Raw genomic sequence first — 18,669 nt, 5'->3', positions numbered from 1 at the left:
ATCGCTTGAGCTCAGGAGGTTGAGGCTGCAGTGAGCTGTGATTGTGCCACTGCACTCCAGCCTGGGTGACAGAGCAAGACCCTGCCTCTAAAAAAACAAGCAAACAAACAAAATGTGGAATCACCAGGATTTAGTGACCAAATGCTAGGATATAGGATATTGGGAGGGAAGGATTTGAGATAATGGCCAAGGTTTGAGTTTGGTGGCTGGGTAGATAATGCTGTCATTCACAAGGATAGGGAAGAGGGAATGAGGACTAGCTTTTGGGGTAAGATCATGAATTCAGTTTTAGACAAACTGACTTTGAAGTACTTATAGGGCAGCTGGATAAAGGTCAGGGTTAGAGAGAGAGAGGCCTGGAAGTTACCAGAATATAGGGAAGTGATAGCTAAAGCCCTAGAAGTAAACACCTAGGAAGAGCAGGAGGAAAGGGCCAAGGACGGAGCCATGGGGACACCATGGTTTAAGGGAGATGTGCAAAGGGAGCTCAGAGCATCAGTGGGCTCAGGCCAGGGAACACAAGGTCTCTAGGCTGCCATTCTGCACACAGAAAACTCGGTGCCAGGGTTACATATACCTTTTTAAAGTAACATTTAAAACCACTTCCTTTAATATAAAAGAAACACACAAGACACAAAGAAAGCCCAATACAGCTCTGAGTGCCAGTTTGGTAGTTGAGGAGGAGTCTTAAGAAAACAAGCCTTTCCTCAGTATCCCTGGGAAAGAAGGGGTGAGAGGACACAGATGCCACCAGGCCCTGGGTGACTGCATTGCTGGGGCCATGCACGGCCTAGCCCTCCACCAAGAGAAAGTGCTGATTTTCCTTGTCATGGTCCTGGCCTTGCTCCCATGTTCGTCCTCCAGTTTTCAGAGGTCGTCCAGTTCCAAGAATGGCTCCTTCCTTTAGTTCACTAACATTTTCACTTAGGGGTGAAGGCCGCTTACCCTGAAAACGGCAGTATATGAGTTGGGGGGTTGCTGTTCAGGAGAGGGAAGATCTGGGTAAAAGGGTCTCCCACCGTCTACGTTGGATATCCTAGTAGCAGCTTTCACCTTCTCTTCCTTTACCTGTCGTAGTGCCAGGGTGCCAGGGGAGTTGTCATCCTGCAGGATGGTGAGGGGGCATCTCCCTAGTACCTTGCTGCTGTTTGGTTTCCATCTATTGCGCATAGAACCTGGGGTGGGTAAGGAGTTAAAGCAAGGACCTAAAACTAGGACTCACAGTTTATTCCTCCCACACTCACCCAGGGACCTTATCCCCAAACATTATCCTAGCTTATCTTCCCTACATCTTGCCTTTAGATTCTGTACCTGAAGATCTGGGAGTCTCAGGGTCCCTTGAGGGCTTGTCGGAGCTCTGGCTGGCCACAGGGCTTTCTGTGGGCTGTCTTGCTTCCTCCTTGGAAAACACCTGTTTGGAGGGGAACTCAGTCTGGTTCCAAGGTGGCATCTGTTCCTCAGCAGATAACTGGGTACCCAGAGGCAAGTCCAATTCAGAAGATAAAGGTGCCTCCGGGGGCAGAACAGGCTCTGGGGGAAGATTTGATTTAGAGTCTTCAGTTTCAAATACTTCACTCAGCTGTTTCACCAGTGGGCTTGGGGAGTCTAGAGGAAGAAAGTGAAGTGAACAGTGGCCTTCTGATACGCAACATTCAGCAAGGAGCAAAAGATACAGGAACCTTAGGACTCATGCCCAGGTGGGTGAGCAAGTGGGAAGAGAGAAATCAAGGAAATCAAGGTGAAAGGGAGCAATTTTTCTTTTCTCTTTTCTTTTCTTTTGAGATGGGGCTTGCTCTGTCCCCCAGGCTGGAGTGCAGTGGCATGATCACAGTTCACTGCAGCCTTGACCTCGTGGGCTCAAGAAATCCTTCCACCTCAGCCTCCTGAGTAGCTGGGATCACAGGCCCATGCCACCTTGCTTGTGTGTGTGTGTGTGTGTGTGTGCGCGCGCATTTTTTGTAGAGATGGGGTTTTGCCATGTTGCCTAGGCTGGTCTTGAACTCCTGGGCTCAAGCGATCTGACCACCCTGGCCTTCCAAAGTGCTGGGATTACAGGCATAAGCCACCGCACCCAGGCTGGAACAAAACATTGAGATAAGAGTGAGATGGGTCTGAAGCAGGAGGATGGAGGACCCTTTAACGATCCCTGAGAGAATGGCTTCATGGACCCTACCCAAGAATAATAGATGACAGTTTCATCAGCATTCCCTGGGCCCAACACTTACCTCCACTGCTGGTCTTCATAGGTGTCCGAGCAATACCAAGAGTAGGAGAGCGGGGATCTGAGTCCTGGGCATGTTTAAGACCCTCCAGTTGCTCCCCTGCTGGTAGGCCTGGCTGTGGAGAGCTCTCCACCTGTCAAGACCATAGGCTAGAACAAGTCTGGGCCCTGACTCTTCTCTCCTCTCCTCCCCATATTTCAGGAAGGAATTGCCAAGGCCCTCAGATATCCAGTCTACCCCACACAGATGGAGAATGCAGAAAATAAGGCCAGGATAAGGGTGGGGACATGAGGGCTCTCTCAAAATCAGGTTAGGAAGAGGCCCAAGAATTCAGACATTCTCTGCCTTTCCCACTCTGGCCCAGAGTACCTGGATAGGAGTGCGCAGGATGCCAGCACTAGGTGAACGGGGGTCCGCCACTCGAGCCAGATGCTTGTTGTGCGGCGGAGGCCGCGCTGGTGTGACTGGGACGCTCTTGGCTGAGCCCATCTCAACCAGGAGTTGCAGGGTAGGGGCAAGGGCCAGCCCGGGAAGAGGAAGGAATGCCTGTGAGAAGTGACTGAGGTCTCAGCCCTTATCCCGTCCACGTCGGACCCTCAACCCTAAACCACCCTATCTTCCCAGTTTCCAGTGAAGAAACTTCCTGAAGGGGGACCGGAGGCCTCTGCGGAGTTAATGACTGCTGCAGCTGACAAAATGGCTCATTCTGGGCCTGCCGAGCCCACTAACTTGTTTATTAAATTATTCAAATCACTTACCGGGCTCCAATTCCACCTCTGGGTGCACAACAGCTCGTGGCTCAACTCCCGAAGTTACCAGTTTCAAACTTCCCGCCACGCCCCCTGCCCTGACCCTATTGGCTGAGCCGGCGTAGATCCATAGGCTCTCCACGTAAGACCCGCCTCGAGCCAAAGGAAGCTGTTGGTCTGGGAGAACGTCTATCATGGTGACTGTAGGGGGTCAATGGACTGATGCTAGGCTTGCCCAGAGGTGACGCCTCCTTGATAAGGGTACTTCTGTTCAGTATCGGCCTGCGAGCCGTCCGTGGTAGACTGAGGAGTGCCAGTCTTCGCTTTCGAGACGTCAAGTCTCAAGAACGAATTATTTTATTAAACAAAATAGAATTATGAGTGATTACACTATTATGCGCACATCCAGCTGGAGTCGTGGTTTTCCTGAGGCGAGCGATAGTAGCCTTATTGGTTGACAGCTTTATCAATCACTCGACACCACCCCCTCAAGCTCCGCCTCACTGGATACCCCCTTTTCAAATACCAAGACAACTGCCCCTCGACTTTCGGACGGGACAGGTCCCCAGGAAACTTTCTGCAAGTGACTTAAAACAACCGTCAGTTCCTGCTCTTCAGTAGAAGGCACGCAAAGCGACCCTAAACGTCCTGGAGCCGGAGCAGCTGCAACTTCGGAGCCCACCCAGCTGCTCTACGTGCGCTCCCGCCCTGGAGGAGTGGGATTGGTTCTTTCAACCATCAATTGCCTTAGGAACGCTTCTCATTGGCGTCGGTCAAGCGCGGGGCAAGGGCGGAGCACCGGCAGGCAGGCTGTGTCCAACTGCCATTCTCGCGCGTCGTCCCCGCGGCGCATGCTCCTAACGAGTGGCGCTCATTGGACAGCAGGGACAGGGGCGGAGACTAGGAACGGTGGGAGCGGCGGTGTGTGGAGAAGCTGCTGCCGGTGTCATGGCGGAGCTGAGTGAGGAGGCGCTGCTGTCAGTATTACCGACGATCCGGGTCCCTAAGGCTGGAGACCGGGTCCACAAAGACGAGTGCGCCTTCTCTTTCGACACGCCGGTAAGCCCATTCCCCACGCCCGCAACGAGCACGACTGCCTTCCATCGCCCTGGTCATTCCGCTGGGGCCTGCAAGGCTTGGGCTACCGCCTCCCTGCGATGCACCATGGGACTTGTAGTCTCCCACGCTCCACTCTGCCGTTGCCTTTCATTAACTGCGGCTGTCTTGTGACTACCGCCCCCGGAAGCCGCCGCGCTCACCTCGTCAGCTCCCCGCCTCGTGGAGCACTGTGGGCATTGTAGTCGTTCACTGCCCTTGTTGCCGTTCTAAGCTAGGGGCGCAGCCAGACCGTCGGACTACATCCCCCAGGTGGGCCCTTGAGAAAACCTGGCAGTCGGCCTTGTCTGCCGCGCACGGCTCTCCGGGTTTTGTAGTCTCGTGTGGGAGTGATGGGGGCGACTCCCCACTGTTCTCGGCCGGGGTTGGAGTTGTGGGGTGGGGACCGCAGTTCCTAGGTGGTTAATAGTCGGGGAATGGGCTCTCAAGAAGTCCGGTTCTGAGAAAGGAAGAGCTAGAGAGCCTTCACCCTGTGGTTAAAACGGACAGGGGGCGGGGAGGGGAGGAAAGAGGAGAGGAAAGCTCTAGTCGTTTCTCCTTTGAAGTGAGCAATGGCCGCAGCCCCCACCCTTCCCCCGCCCCCAGCCTATCACAGACAGCTGAGATAACCCCTTTTAAAGTATTCCTAGAGTGGTGGTTTCTTTCTTAGAGGATGCTAAGGCCTCTTTCCCATCCCGCTCCCACTCTTGGCTAGTTACACAAAGCCACCTCCCACACCATGCTTCACGTTTTGCAGGCTCCACCTGGTACCTCCCTTCCTGCAGTTCTGCCTTCCTGTGTCACCCTCAAGCGGAGGCCCTTTGGGGCCTGAACTGAGAAGGCAGCAGCTTGGTTGGGATCCGCCCCCCTCACCACCCCTCCCCTCAAGCTGCTGGGCCCTGCCCAGGGTATTCTGCCAGACCAGCTCATGGCCTGAAAACTGCAAGTCAGAGTGGAAAGCCTTCATTACTGCATCACCAGTACTGAGTAGAATGGCATGATGTGAGGCCCAGTTCAGGATCATCACTGTGATTTGTGGTTTGCTTGGTTTACTAGGCTTTGATCTGGGCCTCAGACAATGTGCTGCTTCTCTGAAGTCTGGCTTTGGCAGAGGTAAAAGAGGACTGCGCAGAGCAGAGCTCCAGGGTTCCCAATCCTTGGTGAAATCAGCATCTTTAATTTCCAACAGAGGAGTTTAATCACTTCAGAGCGCCCACAGTCTTCCCAGGAGGGAAAGGTTTTTTTAAATTACCAGCAGATGGTAGAAGTCAGTGGGCCCCTCTTTACACTTACATTCACTCCTGTCTCTCTCCTTAGTAATGGCTTTGAATAATCCAAAAAGGGTTTTTGTAATCTTCTGACACTTTCCCTCTTTCACCCCAAGTCAAGAGATTTTCAATGTGCCCTAGTTCTTTGCTAACCAACTTCCAACATATTTGGTTACCTTCAAATTGGGTTCATAGTAGAAAGCTTAGTTGACCTCCCTGGTGAGAAATGCTCTATTTGTTCATGAACTTGCAGTACACACTGTTCTAGGAGGTGGTACAGAGCAATCTATGGGACCGAGAACTACCTTAGTGCGCTATTTTTCATATCACAGCAGAGAAATGTTCAAGGCCACCGAAACTTTTATTCCTGGAAGAGGATGCCTGTTGTTGCTCAAAGCCTTGGATCTGAGGGAAGACCCTTATTTTCCCCAATTTCCTTCTCCACTTTCTCCATCACTCTTTACAAAGGCACCGGAAAACTTGGCCAGCTTTGGGGGAAGCCCATCCCCTTCTCAGCTGTGTTTCTGGGTGGACACCCATTTGTCCCTGTTTTCATGGTTATGTGCGTTCTAGCTATCTCAGCAAGTGTTGCGAGATTGTTGTCACAAGGGGATGGCTTTGAGATTGGTGATTGTTGGGACTTCAGCAGGGATCTTATTGGTCAGAGGGGAGGCAGAGGAGAGAGGGTGGTGGCTATAGAATGCTGGACTTCATGACCCTGCCAGATGGGGTGCAGGTTTAGCTGTGAGTCCCTAACAAGTCATTGTTTCCCTGGAGCCACACTTCAGCAGGAGAGGAGGGAGAAGACTCACAGTGTGGACCAGGGTTTGACTACCTGGTAGAGTGTGGTAAAGGAAAGGTGTTTTTGGCTGGATGTTTAGTCTCACCGTTGTAATCCCAGCACTCTGGGAAGCCAGGGTGGAAGAATTGTTCAAGGCCACAAGTTAAAGACCAGCCTAAGCAACGTAGTGAGACTCCATCTCTAAAAAAAGAAAAAAATCCAGGCATGGTGATGTGTGCCTGTAGTCACAGCTTCTTTGGAGACTGAAGCAGAAGGATCACTTGAGCCTGGGAGGTTGAGGCTGCAGGGACCTCTGATTGTGCCACTGCACTCCAGCCTGGGTGACAGAGTGAGACCCCATCTCTAAAATAAATTTTTTTTTTTTAAAGGAAAGGTATTTTTGCTTGCTAGCACACTCAGATCAGATATACTGTTCAGGTGCTGGAATCTCGGCTCCTCCGGTCTGGAAGGTTTTCGGAATCATGGAAATCAGATAGGGTTTGTCTTAGGTGTCCCTGGTTTGGGTTCAGTGTCTGACATGAAAGTCTTTCCTCTCCTACGGAGGGACCCTTTTCCCCTTGAATGTCATCTCCAGCACTGGAAGCCCACAATATTTGATCCCCATTGACTTTCTGGATCTGTTAGCCCCAGGAAGGAGGTGAAGGAAGTCCTCTGTGATTGATGAAAGAGCTCCAAAGCCCAAGAAGGAGCAGGTGGAAAGATAAATGGAGACTGGGGTTGAATGGCGAAGATGAGCTGGTGTTCCTCAGCCCCCTGATGCCCTTGTTGGTTGTTATCAAAGCCATGGGAGGAAATGGGGAGAATCTTAGCTATGTCTCAGGTCCTAAAAGGCTAAATAACTTGCCAGGGGCCACACAGTGTTAGAGGACAGAACATGTCTTCTGGAACCCAGCGGTTTCTGACTCCAGGTTTTGGTTTCCTCACCTGACCAGGCTTCATCACCTCCTCGTGTTTTCACCCTTACCTCTTGTCCTGCAGGAGTCTGAGGGGGGCCTCTACATCTGTATGAACACATTTCTGGGCTTCGGGAAACAGTATGTGGAGAGACATTTCAATAAGACCGGCCAGCGAGTCTACTTGCACCTCCGGCGGACCCGGCGTCTGGTAGGGACAGGGCTGGGGCAAGGCCTGGGTACATTCTGTTCCATTCTGACCTACTATTGGACTCAGTTTCTTTTTTTACCTACTTTTGTGTCATTAAAGCTTGGCACAGATGTTTTTTAGCTTTATTCTGAGATGAACCACTACCTCCTCCCGTCCCTCCTCCCCACTTGTTCCTTCGCTCATGCTCATTGCTGATCCAGCCCTTCCTGCTTCTTTGCAGAAAGAGGAGGACCCTACTACAGGCACTGGAGACCCACCCCGGAAGAAGCCCACGCGGCTGGCTATTGGTGAGCACCACTGCAGTTCTATTCTTCTGCCTGAGCTGGTCTTTCTGGCTCTCAGCAGCACCAGGAAAGCCCCAAAGAGTGGACCTGATTGATGGCCCTAGATCTCTGGATGGGGCAAGTGAGGACTGGATCGGAGGAGGGACGCTGACCTGTAGTCATTGCTCTACTCTCCCTCTCTTTCCCTGTCCTTCCAGGTGTTGAAGGCGGGTTTGACCTTAGCGAGGAGAAGTTTGAATTAGACGAGGATGTGAAGATTGTCATTTTGCCAGATTACCTGGAGATTGCCCGGGATGGATTGGGGGGACTGCCTGACATTGTCAGAGATCGGGTATGACTCCCTCCCACGCTACCCAAGATTCTAGAGCAAGATGGGCCAGGGTAGTGATGTCTGAGGCAAGCACTGACAAAGCTGAAGGCCAAGGGGAAGAGGGGCATGTGGGGCAGGGGGTTGGGTACTGCCTCTGACCCTCTGCTTCCCCAGGTGACCAGTGCAGTGGAGGCTCTACTGTCAGCTGACTCAGCCTCCCGCAAGCAGGAGGTGCAGGCATGGGATGGGGAAGTACGGCAGGTGTCTAAGCATGCCTTCAGCCTCAAGCAGTTGGACAACCCTGCTCGAATCCCTCCCTGGTGAGGCCTGGCCCCTCTGCCTCGGGCATCACTCCCAGAGCAAGGACATGGAGACCACTTTTCTGGGGGATCTGGTGGGAGAGAGGGTAGGAAGCAGGACAGGAAGGGAAACTTGGAAATGAACAAGACATGGGGATGGCCAGAGGAGAGGAGAGGAGAGAGAGAGCTTGGATTGGCAGGGGGCCTGCAGAGCCCCCTCTCTCTGCCACTCCCACAAATCCCCGACCCGCATTTCCACTGATTCTCTTCTCCTTGGGTTAGTGGCTGGAAGTGCTCTAAGTGTGACATGAGAGAGAACCTGTGGCTCAACCTGACGGATGGCTCCATCCTCTGTGGGCGACGCTACTTCGACGGCAGTGGGGGCAACAACCACGCTGTGGAGCACTACCGGGAGACAGGCTACCCATTAGCTGTCAAGCTGGGCACCATCACCCCTGATGGAGCTGGTACAGCCTCCCCTCCTCCAGCCACTCTCATGCTTAAATGTATTTCATTTGTTAGTAATTTCATGTGACATGTATAATACATGAATGCATTATCTTGATAAGAAAGGAAAATAGGTGCAGTGGCTCATGTTTGCAATCCCAACACTTTGGGAGGCCAAGGCAGGAGGATCACTTGAACCCAGGAGTTCGAGACCAGCCTGGGTAACATAGGGAGACCTCATCTCTACACACACAAAAAAAGAAAAATTGGCTGGGTGTGGTAGCTCCTGCCTGTACTCTCAGCTACCCAGGGGGCTGAGGCAGGAGGATTGCTTGAGCACCCAGGAGGTTGAGGCTGCAGTGAGCTGTGATTGCACCACTGGACTCCAGCCTGGGCTACAGAGACCCTGTCTCAAAAAAGGAAAATACTGCAGATGAGACTAAATTTTTGATTACTCCCCACTCAAATCCTCATCCCTTTCCTATCAAGCCTGTCTTACCTCATCCTACACGGGTAGAAACAGAATCACAGTTAATTCCAATCCTCACCCTGTTTCGTCTATCTTCCCTGACAGTCAGTCCCAGAAGGGCCATGACCTCACTCACATTCAAGGGAACCAAGAGGGTGGACCTTACTGGCTGTCCTCCTGTCCCCTCAAGTTCCTTCTGGGCAAGGGATGGGATGGTGGCCAGGCTAGTCCTGAGCCACTTCCCATGATTCTCTTCCTGCCTCCTGCTCTAGACGTGTACTCATACGATGAGGATGATATGGTCCTGGACCCCAGCCTGGCTGAGCACCTGTCCCACTTCGGCATTGACATGCTGAAGATGCAGAAGGTGAGACCTCCTTCAACTTCAGCCTCTTCTACTTCCTGCCCCTGTGAGGCCCCCTCCTCTTCGCCTAAGGCTGAGGTAGGGTTTCGGAGAAATCTTCCAGTTAACCCCATCACCAAGATACACGGGCTTCTTTTAAATATCTAAACTCATGTATTCAGTGAATAGTACTGAGTACCTCCTATGTGCTGGATGCTGTGTGAATAAGACGTATGTGGTTTTTGCTTACAAGAATTCTACTCTAGAAGAAAAGGCAGACATCAGTCACATTCCCAGATAAATAAGCGAACAGTTGCAAACTGTGGTGGGTACTATGAAAGACAGACGGAGGGTACTACAGTAATTAACAGCAGGGTGACCTGGCCTAGTTTAGGGATCAGGGACATTTCCCTGAGGAAACGATGCTTCAGTGACAATGCGAAGGAGGTTAGGGGTAACTTAAGGATGGGAAAAACATTTCAGGTAAAAGGAATTTTTATTCCTCATTCAAGCAGAGGCCCTGGTGACTAAAGGGCCTCTGGGACAATTGTGTATGACCTTCCAGAACTTGAACCGGATGATACTCAACATGCCTCCCATGTTTGAGCCTGTAATTCCACAAATTCTAGGCCACAGTCGGGTGTCATCCTAGATTCAGTGAGAGATCAAGGTAAAAACTACAGGGTTGAGTTTCTCACTCAGTCTGAAGTGCCCCTTCTCACACAGACAGACAAGACGATGACTGAGTTGGAGATAGACATGAACCAGCGGATTGGTGAATGGGAGCTGATCCAGGAGTCGGGTGTGCCACTCAAGCCCCTATTTGGGCCTGGCTACACAGGCATCCAGAACCTGGGTAACAGCTGCTACCTCAACTCCGTGGTCCAGGTGCTCTTCAGCATCCCTGACTTCCAGAGGAAGTGAGTAGTGCCCTCTCCTTCCCCAGGCCCCCTCCTGGTCAGCACCCTCTGGGCATACTCCTCCTTCAGCTGCCCTCGGCACCTCTGTGTTTGATTCTAATCTTAGAGTAGTTCCTATCGCCTAGGTGTGTTGGCCCATACCTGTAATCCCAGGACTTTGGGAGGCCAAGATGGGAGAATCGCTTGAACCCAGGAGGTTGAGACCAGCCTGGGCAACATAGTGAGACCCTGTCTTCTCTTTAAAAAAAAAAAGAATAATTCCTGTCACACTCTGGCTGACATGCTGTAAGGGGAGCAAGTTAGGGAGCTGCACCACCAGCACCCCAACACACAAACCCCACTGATAGTGCAGACTGCCAGGTCCCAGGGCTCTGTGGCCTTCTGACAGACTCAAGGGTTAGCAGATGGTCTTTATTTTAGGCCGGTGACCTCAGATGAGCACCTAACATGGACATGTAGCACTTGGGGAGGAAGGGGGCTTGGTACACTAAGAAGAAAGGCAGGTTCTCAGCAGAAATGAGTTTACTTTTGAATTTGGGGAACAATTAGAATGTGAACGCTCAGAACGTCAACAAGTGCTGTCTAATAGAACGTGAACTGCACTTGTCCTAATCCAAGGCTGCCTTCCCCCTCCCTGGCTCCTATGCCGCCCAGCGTGCTTGCACATTGGACATAGTTGAGAAGGGGAGAACAGGCAGGTTGCTGGAGAGAAGCGACTCCAAGGCTCACCCACAGCCACTCCCCACTCTTGAGGGGAGCCCATTCACAGAATTAGTAAATGTTTTTGTTCCCTTCCCTTTCCTCAGAGCTCAGGCCAGAGCCCCTCCAACCGTCCTTTCCTTGACTTTTAGGTATGTGGATAAGCTGGAGAAGATCTTCCAGAATGCCCCGACGGACCCTACCCAGGACTTCAGCACCCAGGTGTATGTAACCAGGTCCTATATAGGAAAGCTGTTGAGAGTCATGGCCGTATACCTTCCTCCTCCATGACCACCTAGGGGGCACAGCACTTTAACCCCTGGCCTTTGTTTTTTTTTTTTTTTGAGACGGAGTCTTGCTTTGTTGCCAGTCTGGAGTGCAGTGGCTCGATCTCAGCTCACTACAACCTCTGCCTCCTGGGTTCAAGTGATTCTCCTGCCTCAGCCTCCCAAGTAGCTGGGACAACAGGTGCCCGCCACCACACCCAGCTAATTTTTAAAATATTTTTAATAGAGATGGGGTTTCATCATGTTGGCCAGGATGGTCTCGATCTCCTGACCTCGTGGTCTGCCCACCTCGGCCTCCCAAATTGCTGGGATTACAGGCGTGAGCCACCATGCATGGCCACCCCTGGCCTATTAGGAGTATTCGGGTGACTGTCCTCTGGGTGTGTTGTCTGTCTTGAGCTGGGTTCCTATGGAATCTAAGGTTTTTCACATTGTCAAGAGTTAGCTAGGGAGAGCCACGAGCAGGGGGTTGAGTTGGGGACATACAGGGTCGTTAGTTGACTGAAGTGAAATGTTTTCTTGGATATTAACGCAGGGCCAAGCTGGGCCATGGCCTTCTCTCCGGGGAGTATTCCAAGCCAGTACCAGAGTCGGGCGATGGGGAGCGGGTGCCAGAACAGAAGGTGCGTCTAGGACTCTGTCCCTTTCAGGCCCTGGGACTCTGGGGAAGCTGAGGTCTGGGAGATGTCTAAAGAAGGCCCCTGGATGACCACTGAGCCCCAGCTGAGTCCCTGCCCTGACTCTTGCCAGGAAGTTCAAGACGGCATTGCCCCTCGGATGTTCAAGGCCCTCATCGGCAAGGGCCACCCTGAATTCTCCACCAACCGGCAGCAGGATGCCCAGGAGTTCTTCCTTCACCTTATCAACATGGTGGAGGTAAGGGCTGGGAAGATGGCACACCCTCATTTTCCTGCAGTTTACTCGCTCTCCTTCCTGCCCATTTCTCCCTCTGTCAGCCCCAACCCAGTCCCATTCCTGAATCCCTACGGTCTATGTCCCTGTGAGCAGTATTTGCACCTAAGGAGGATAGTGAAGGTGATGATCCTTACCCTTGATGGGCTCGAAGCTCATTTCAGATTGCGCTCAAAGACAATGACGTGAGAATACTTACTGCTCATAAAGAAAAATACAGGCGTTCCAGCACAGTCCCTCAGTGCAGGGATGGGGCCAGAAATGGGGAGGGGTTGGTGAATTAGGGAAGGTTTCTGCTCTGCTCTTGTGTCCCTGAGTTCTGAGTGGTAGTCTGCCTTGTCTCCCTGACTCTCCCATGAACCTTTCAGGCCCCATTCTGTTCCCTGGCTGCCCAGACCTCCCTACCCTGCCTCTTTCCCATAGAGGAATTGCCGGAGCTCTGAAAACCCGAATGAAGTGTTCCGCTTCTTGGTGGAGGAAAAGATTAAGTGCCTGGCCACAGAGAAGGTGAAGTACACCCAGCGAGTTGACTACATCATGCAGCTGCCTGTGCCCATGGATGCAGCCCTTAACAAAGGTAGGCTGCTCCGTCAGCAAGGCCTTGGCACGGTGGGAGGCTAAGGTCCAGGAGGAATGCTTGGGCACCTGATGGGAGCAGGGTCCATGGAATGCCTTGCTCTACCACCAAGGTTCCAGTCTGGGCCACCAGGAGTAGATAGGGTTCACCTCGCCCAGTGGACTCTCAGCTTGTTAGCAGAGCTGCGTGGAAACAGAGGCGAGACATACTGGACATGTGTCAGGGGTGCCTTGGAAGGGTAGAGGAACTGAACTATGGACACAGAGCCAGTAGGGAGAGGCTAAGAAGGGAAAGCAGCAGCATACTCTGAAGGATCCACCAACCCATTCTGTCACCAGAGGAGCTTCTGGAGTACGAGGAGAAGAAGCGGCAAGCCGAAGAGGAGAAGATGCCACTGCCAGAACTGGTTCGGGCCCAGGTGCCCTTCAGCTCTTGCCTGGAGGCCTACGGGGCCCCTGAGCAGGTGGATGACTTCTGGAGCACGGCCCTGCAGGCCAAGTCAGTAGCTGTCAAGTAAGTCCTCTGGTTGGGGCCTGAGGCTGTGGGTCTATGGCAGAGCCATCCCAGAGGATATTTCTGCCTCTTCCCTGTTCTTTCATCCCTTTGTGGTTGGAATCTCAGGGCTGAATCCGTTGGGCTGGTAATCTGGCCCTCATGGAACCAAGGGGCCCTGGTAGGGGGAGACACAGGTGCTGACTGCATCTGTCACCTTGTCCTGGCCTAACCACTCCCTCTTCTCCTGCGACACAGGGTCTCTTTGTAGCGTAGCCTCTCTTCACTCCCCCTCAGTCATGGCGGAGCACAGGCACTTAGGATCAGCTGTGGGCAGAATTTGGATTTCCAGCAAATAGCCCCACTTTGTGCCTGCCCATTGGCACCTGGTACGGGCGTGAGACCTGAGAAAGGGCTTTGGTCTTGGGGAGTCAGCTACTCAACCTTTTGCTGCTCCTGTCAGTGAAACAGCTCTTCCTCTGCGTGTGGCTTTTTCTTCTTTTCTTTAAATAGAGACAGGGTCTCACTGTGTTGCCCAGGTTGGTCTCTAACTCCTGGGCTCAAGCAGTCATCCTGCCCTGGCCTCCCAAAGTGCTGGAATTGCAGGCATGAGCCACCACGCCTGGGCGTTTTTTTTTTTTGCTCACAGCCTTCCTTCTGGCCTCTACTGCTCCTTGTTGGCTGAGGACAGGCATTAGACAGCTGCCCAGGGGAAGAGAAGAATATGGAGGATCTTCTGGGTTATTGGGACTTCCATCCATGAGGGGCTGAACCCCAGGTGGGAATTTCAGGAGAGGAAAACCCTGGGCATTCTCTGGGTACCAGCACATTCTCTCTTCCCTAGGACCACACGATTTGCCTCATTCCCTGACTACCTGGTCATCCAGATCAAGAAGTTCACCTTCGGCTTAGACTGGGTGCCCAAGAAACTGGGTATGGCTGCTGGAATGAGGGAGGTTACGCAGAAAATGCTAGAAAAAGAAGGGGCTTTAACACATATAAACTAGTGTTTCTGTTTCCTCTGAAAGGGGAAAAAAAGTCACCTCCAGTGTTTCAAAATGTATCTAGTTTGAAAGCACTAACTAAAAATATTAAAAGACTTCTTTGATTGCTATAGGTGTGATTTACAACCAAAAGTGATTTTTGTAGTTTTTTTTAATAATTGGTAAGATGTTTTCATTTTGCTAATCTTGAAACAGTTAATTCTCGTGAGTCTTACAGGTCCCTGACTGTCATTTGAGAACTCATGATGTACCTTCATTTTCTAGATAAGGAAGTTGAGACTCACAGGAGTATAAAATCATTCTGTCTCACAAGTTCTAGGCCCCCTGCCCTGTTCATAGCTTATTTGTGGTAGATGTAGGACCAGCATCCTGGCCTCCTGACTCGCAGGCTTAGTATTATTTGTCTTATACTGGGAACCCTAAGATGGGTGCCGTGCTTTTAGCAGCTCCTCTTTACAGAGCAGTTCTGACATAGGGGGCAGGGGATTGAGGTTCCCGAATCACTTTCCAGGTAGGCCTCCGGGAGCTGCTGAGGTGACCCTTTTCCCACAGATGTGTCCATCGAGATGCCAGAGGAGCTCGACATCTCCCAGTTGAGGGGCACAGGGCTGCAGCCTGGAGAGGAGGAGCTGCCAGACATTGCCCCACCCCTGGTCACTCCGGATGAGCCCAAAGGTAGCCTTGGTTTCTATGGCAACGAAGACGAAGACTCCTTCTGCTCCCCTCACTTCTCCTCTCCGACATGTTAGTGACTCTTCTTCCTGCCTGTCTCTCTCCCGTGCTGATGGGGGCCTCTCTGCCTTGCATCCCCTGCCCCTGTCCTTTGTGTTTCTCCTGTCCTCCCTTTCAAATTTCCTCTGCCCTCTTTGATGGACATGGGGCCTCACCAGAGCACTCCCAGCCACCTTCTGGGTGTGGATGGCAACAGTACCAGCTAATGACCTCTCTGCCCTTGTTACCTCCCTGGTTTGGGTAGGGTGGGGGTATCATGCTCCAGAAACAGAGCCCATTCTGTGAGAGTGGGCAGGGACCCACATGACAATTGTGTGGTCATTTTAGTTTTGGGATAAAGGTGCCAATCCGTGGGAGAAAAATGCATGGAATGGGTGATTGGAAGAGGGCTGGGTCCTGGCCTGTGGGAGGGAGGAGGAGCAAACAGTGGCCCGTCAGTCGGTCCCTATACCCACAATCCCCACTGCAGCGCCCGTGCTGGATGAATCAGTCGTCATCCAGTTGGTGGAGATGGGCTTCCCCATGGACGCCTGCCGCAAAGCTGTCTACTACACGGGCAACAGCGGGGCCGAGGCCGCCATGAACTGGGTCATGTCACACATGGATGATCCAGGTAGCCTGGGGTGGGGAGCAGGGTGGGGCAGGGCCTCCATCCTCCCCCAAACAAATCAACCCCTTCACATCCACAGATTTTGCGAACCCCCTCATCCTGCCTGGGTCTAGCGGGCCGGGCTCCACAAGTGCAGCAGCCGACCCCCCTCCCGAGGACTGTGTGACCACCATTGTCTCCATGGGCTTCTCCCGGGACCAGGCCTTGAAAGCGCTGCGGGCCACGGTATGGGCTGCCCCAGCTAAGGACATGGGGCCAGTGGGGAAGAAGTGGGGGGCAGTGAGGGGCCATCCTTGAGCAAGACCGAAGACAACAGGTGTGGTCTGGCCAAGGCTGGGCACCACTCTTTTGTGACTGGGATGAAGGAGCTGAGGCCTGCATTTACTGCTGGCTTTTTTGCCCCAGAACTTGTTAGAAAAAGTAATGCTTCTCTGTGGCTGGGCACGGTGGCTCACGCCTGTAATCCCAGCACTTTGGGAGGTCAAGGCGGGCGGATCACGAGGTCAGGAGATCGAGATCATCCTGGCTAACACGGTGAAACCCCATCTCTACTAAAAAATACAGAAAATTGGCCGGACACGATGGCTCACGCCTGTAATCCCAGCACTTTGGGAGGCCGAGGCGGGTGGATCACCTGAGGTCGGGAGTTCGGGACCAGCCTGACCAACATGGAACTCCATCTCTACTAAAAACACAAAATTAGCTGGGCATGGTGGCGCATACCTGTAATCCCAGCTACTCGAGAAGGCTGAGGCAGGCAGATCACTTGAACCTGGGAAGTGGAGGTTGTGGTGAGCCAAGATCGCGCCACTGTACTCCAGCCTGGGCAACAAGAGCGAAACTCCATCTCAAAAAAAACCAAAACATTAGCCAGGCGTGGTGGCGAGCACCTGTAGTCCCAGCTAATTGGGAGGCTAAGGCAGGAGAATGGCGTGAACCTGGGAGGCAGAGCTTGCAGTGAGCGGAGCTGAGATTGCCTCACTGCACTCCAGTCTGGGCGACAGAGCGAGACTGTCTCAAAAAAAAAAAAAAAAAATAAGTAATGCTTCCTTCCTCTCCAAGAACAATAGTTTAGAACGGGCTGTGGACTGGATCTTCAGTCATATTGATGACCTGGATGCTGAAGCTGCCATGGACATCTCAGAGGGCCGCTCAGCTGCCGACTCCATCTCCGAGTCTGTGCCAGTGGGACCTAAAGTCCGGGATGGTCCTGGAAGTGAGTGTCCCCGGGAAGCAGGACAGGCCTGGTGGAATCTGGTCAGTCTGCTACACCAGATCCCTCATTCAGGCAGCTCTGCCCTTCTCAGGGGTCAGGGGCTTCCCTCCACCTCAACGTGGCATCTGAGGGTGGGGTTCTCTGACATGGAGACAGGCTCTGGCCCAGTACCTGCCTCACATTCCCTGAAACTTTTGTCCTAAGTCTGAGCTATTGTCTGTATCTTTGGACTATCACTCAAGCATTCCTCTTCTGTTTCCTTCTCTGACCCCCTCTCTCCTTCTCTAGAGTATCAGCTCTTTGCCTTCATTAGTCACATGGGCACCTCGACCATGTGTGGTCACTACGTCTGCCACATCAAGAAGGAAGGCAGGTGAGTGCTGGCCATGTGCGTTTTGAATGGAGAATGGTGGTGGGAATGAGGAGGGCCATCTGGAAGTCCTTGGGATAGCTATGGGAGAAGGTGAAGGGACTGCCTGGTGGGGACATAAAGTGCCAGAGAGTGACAGAAGGTCTTGCAGCAGTGATTGGCCCAAGGGCTAGATCTGGCCACCAGCTTTTTTTTAAACTAGAGATGGGATCTCACTATGTTGCCCAGGCCGGTCTTGAACTCCTGAGCTCAAGTGATTCTTCTGCCTCGGCCTCCCAAAGTGCTAGGATTACAGGCATGAGCCACCGCGCCTGGCCAGGAGCCCTGCCTTTGTAAATAAAGTTTCACTGGAACTCGAACACACTTGTATTGTTTGTGCCTGTTTTCACGCTGCGGCAGGAAAGTTGAGTCGTGTCAGAGACCAGAGAGGGCCTGCAGAACCTCAAATACTATCTGGCCCTTTTCAGAAAAAGTTTACCAACCCCTGCCTCCCTGGAATGGGTTGGGGGTGGTTGCAGAGGTACTGGAGGATCTGAAGACATAATAACGGCCGCGACCCTTTAGGTTGTGAAGCTCCCTTACGGCAGGTGGTGGCTGGGCTGTGGATTTGGGGTACGGGCAGAGAATGTGGAGAGCACTTCCAGGGGCCACGGCTGAGAGACTACATATGACACTTGGAATTCCCAGTTTGTTCATCGTTGTCTGTTTTCCCCACTTTCCCAGATGGGTGATCTACAATGACCAGAAAGTGTGTGCCTCTGAGAAGCCGCCCAAGGACCTGGGCTACATCTACTTCTACCAGAGAGTGGCCAGCTAAGAGCCTGCCTCACCCCTCACCAATGGGGGCAGGGGAAGACCAGCTGGCATGAGGGAGAGGGGCTGAGGGATGGACTTGAGCCCCTCTGCTCTGTACCCTTTTTCCTTTTGTCCCCGGCAGCAGGGAAGAAGCTGGAGGCTGTGGGAGAATGGCGAGGCTGTGGGAGAATGGCCAGGCAGAGCAGAGGGCCAGCGATAGACTCTGGGGATGGAGCAGGATGGGGACGGGAGGGGCCGTCCACCTGTTTGTAAGGAGACTTTGTTTCTTCCCCTGCCCTCGGAATCCACAGTGCTCTGCTTCTCTGTCGCCCTGCCCAGCCCCCTGGTGTGGAGGGAGGGGTCTCATTTGTGCGCGTGGGTGTAGCTTTGTGTGCCCTCTCCCAGGCGAGTGAGCACCTGTGCCTCCCTCCCCCTTTGTTTGCCCCTGTGTGGTTGGTCAAGGAGGGATGTGAGGGAAATAGGGACCCCCCCCTTGCCCTCCTGCCTCAGTCTTTCCCCCGCCCCGTCTCTTCCTTGTCCTTCTCTGGAAAATGCCAAAACACGATGTGAATAAAAGTACAACTGCTAAATTGTGTCCTGTTTGATACCTTGGGAGAGGCTTACCTTCCCGGGGTTAGCAGGAGGACGTTTCAGAAAGCTCCT

At 52.7% G+C, this 18,669-nt stretch overlaps 2 protein-coding genes across 12 annotated transcripts; one reads left to right on the top strand and one right to left on the bottom strand.

The window, feature by feature from the left end:
• Positions 1 to 563: 563 nt before the first annotated feature.
• CDCA3 (cell division cycle associated 3) lies at positions 564 to 3,737 on the bottom strand. Of its 10 annotated transcripts, none has more exons than XM_033223018.1 (6): positions 2,981 to 3,737; positions 2,592 to 2,768; positions 2,226 to 2,355; positions 1,312 to 1,605; positions 1,054 to 1,175; positions 564 to 946 (listed from the first exon to the last, which is right to left on the bottom strand). In XM_033223018.1, exons 2-6 carry the CDS (start codon positions 2,709 to 2,711, stop codon positions 791 to 793), a joined length of 822 nt encoding a protein of 273 aa, XP_033078909.1. In that variant the 5' UTR covers positions 2,712 to 2,768; positions 2,981 to 3,737; the 3' UTR covers positions 564 to 790. The 10 variants fall into 10 exon arrangements, with proteins under 10 accessions (XP_033078909.1, XP_033078912.1, XP_033078913.1 ...); XM_033223021.1 differs by having other exon boundaries at positions 1,069 to 1,175; XM_033223022.1 differs by having other exon boundaries at positions 1,069 to 1,175; positions 1,312 to 1,530.
• A 7-nt stretch (positions 3,738 to 3,744) lies between these two features.
• USP5 (ubiquitin specific peptidase 5) lies at positions 3,745 to 18,596 on the top strand. 2 transcript variants are annotated; one of them, XM_033223005.1, is made up of 20 exons: positions 3,745 to 4,030; positions 7,115 to 7,240; positions 7,461 to 7,527; positions 7,722 to 7,855; positions 8,009 to 8,154; positions 8,416 to 8,600; positions 9,322 to 9,416; positions 10,119 to 10,312; positions 11,164 to 11,235; positions 11,834 to 11,921; positions 12,049 to 12,174; positions 12,634 to 12,787; positions 13,126 to 13,300; positions 14,124 to 14,212; positions 14,836 to 14,958; positions 15,485 to 15,628; positions 15,705 to 15,850; positions 16,688 to 16,841; positions 17,130 to 17,214; positions 17,935 to 18,596. In XM_033223005.1, exons 1-20 carry the CDS (start codon positions 3,920 to 3,922, stop codon positions 18,026 to 18,028), a joined length of 2,508 nt encoding a protein of 835 aa, XP_033078896.1. In that variant the 5' UTR covers positions 3,745 to 3,919; the 3' UTR covers positions 18,029 to 18,596. The 2 variants fall into 2 exon arrangements, with proteins under 2 accessions (XP_033078896.1, XP_033078895.1); XM_033223004.1 differs by having other exon boundaries at positions 14,836 to 15,027.
• The last annotated feature ends 73 nt before the right edge of the window (positions 18,597 to 18,669 follow it).

The sequence above is a fragment of the Trachypithecus francoisi genome, unplaced genomic scaffold (assembly GCF_009764315.1).
Source record: "Trachypithecus francoisi isolate TF-2019V2 unplaced genomic scaffold, Tfra_2.0 Lachesis_group11, whole genome shotgun sequence".
NCBI lineage: Eukaryota > Metazoa > Chordata > Mammalia > Primates > Cercopithecidae > Trachypithecus > Trachypithecus francoisi.
Note: the sequence above shows the minus strand (reverse complement) of the source record. Positions and strands in the feature narration are given on the sequence as shown.

Bases quoted from the DNA above. Each gene is read 5' to 3' on its own strand.
- CDCA3 (XM_033223015.1), bottom strand. From the start codon at position 3,167: ATGATAGACGTTCTCCCAGACCAACAGCTTCCTTTGGCTCGAGGCGGG. The intron at 2,356-2,591 runs GTACTCTGGGCC...TGGTCTTGACAG, and splicing joins TCCTGCGCACTCCTATCCAG to GTGGAGAGCTCTCCACAGCC. The intron at 1,176-1,311 runs GTACAGAATCTA...TACCCACCCCAG, and splicing joins TGAGACTCCCAGATCTTCAG to GTTCTATGCGCAATAGATGG.
- USP5 (XM_033223004.1), top strand. From the start codon at position 3,920: ATGGCGGAGCTGAGTGAGGAGGCGCTGCTGTCAGTATTACCGACGATC. The intron at 7,856-8,008 runs GTATGACTCCCT...CTGCTTCCCCAG, and splicing joins CTGACATTGTCAGAGATCGG to GTGACCAGTGCAGTGGAGGC. The intron at 9,417-10,118 runs GTGAGACCTCCT...CTTCTCACACAG, and splicing joins ACATGCTGAAGATGCAGAAG to ACAGACAAGACGATGACTGA.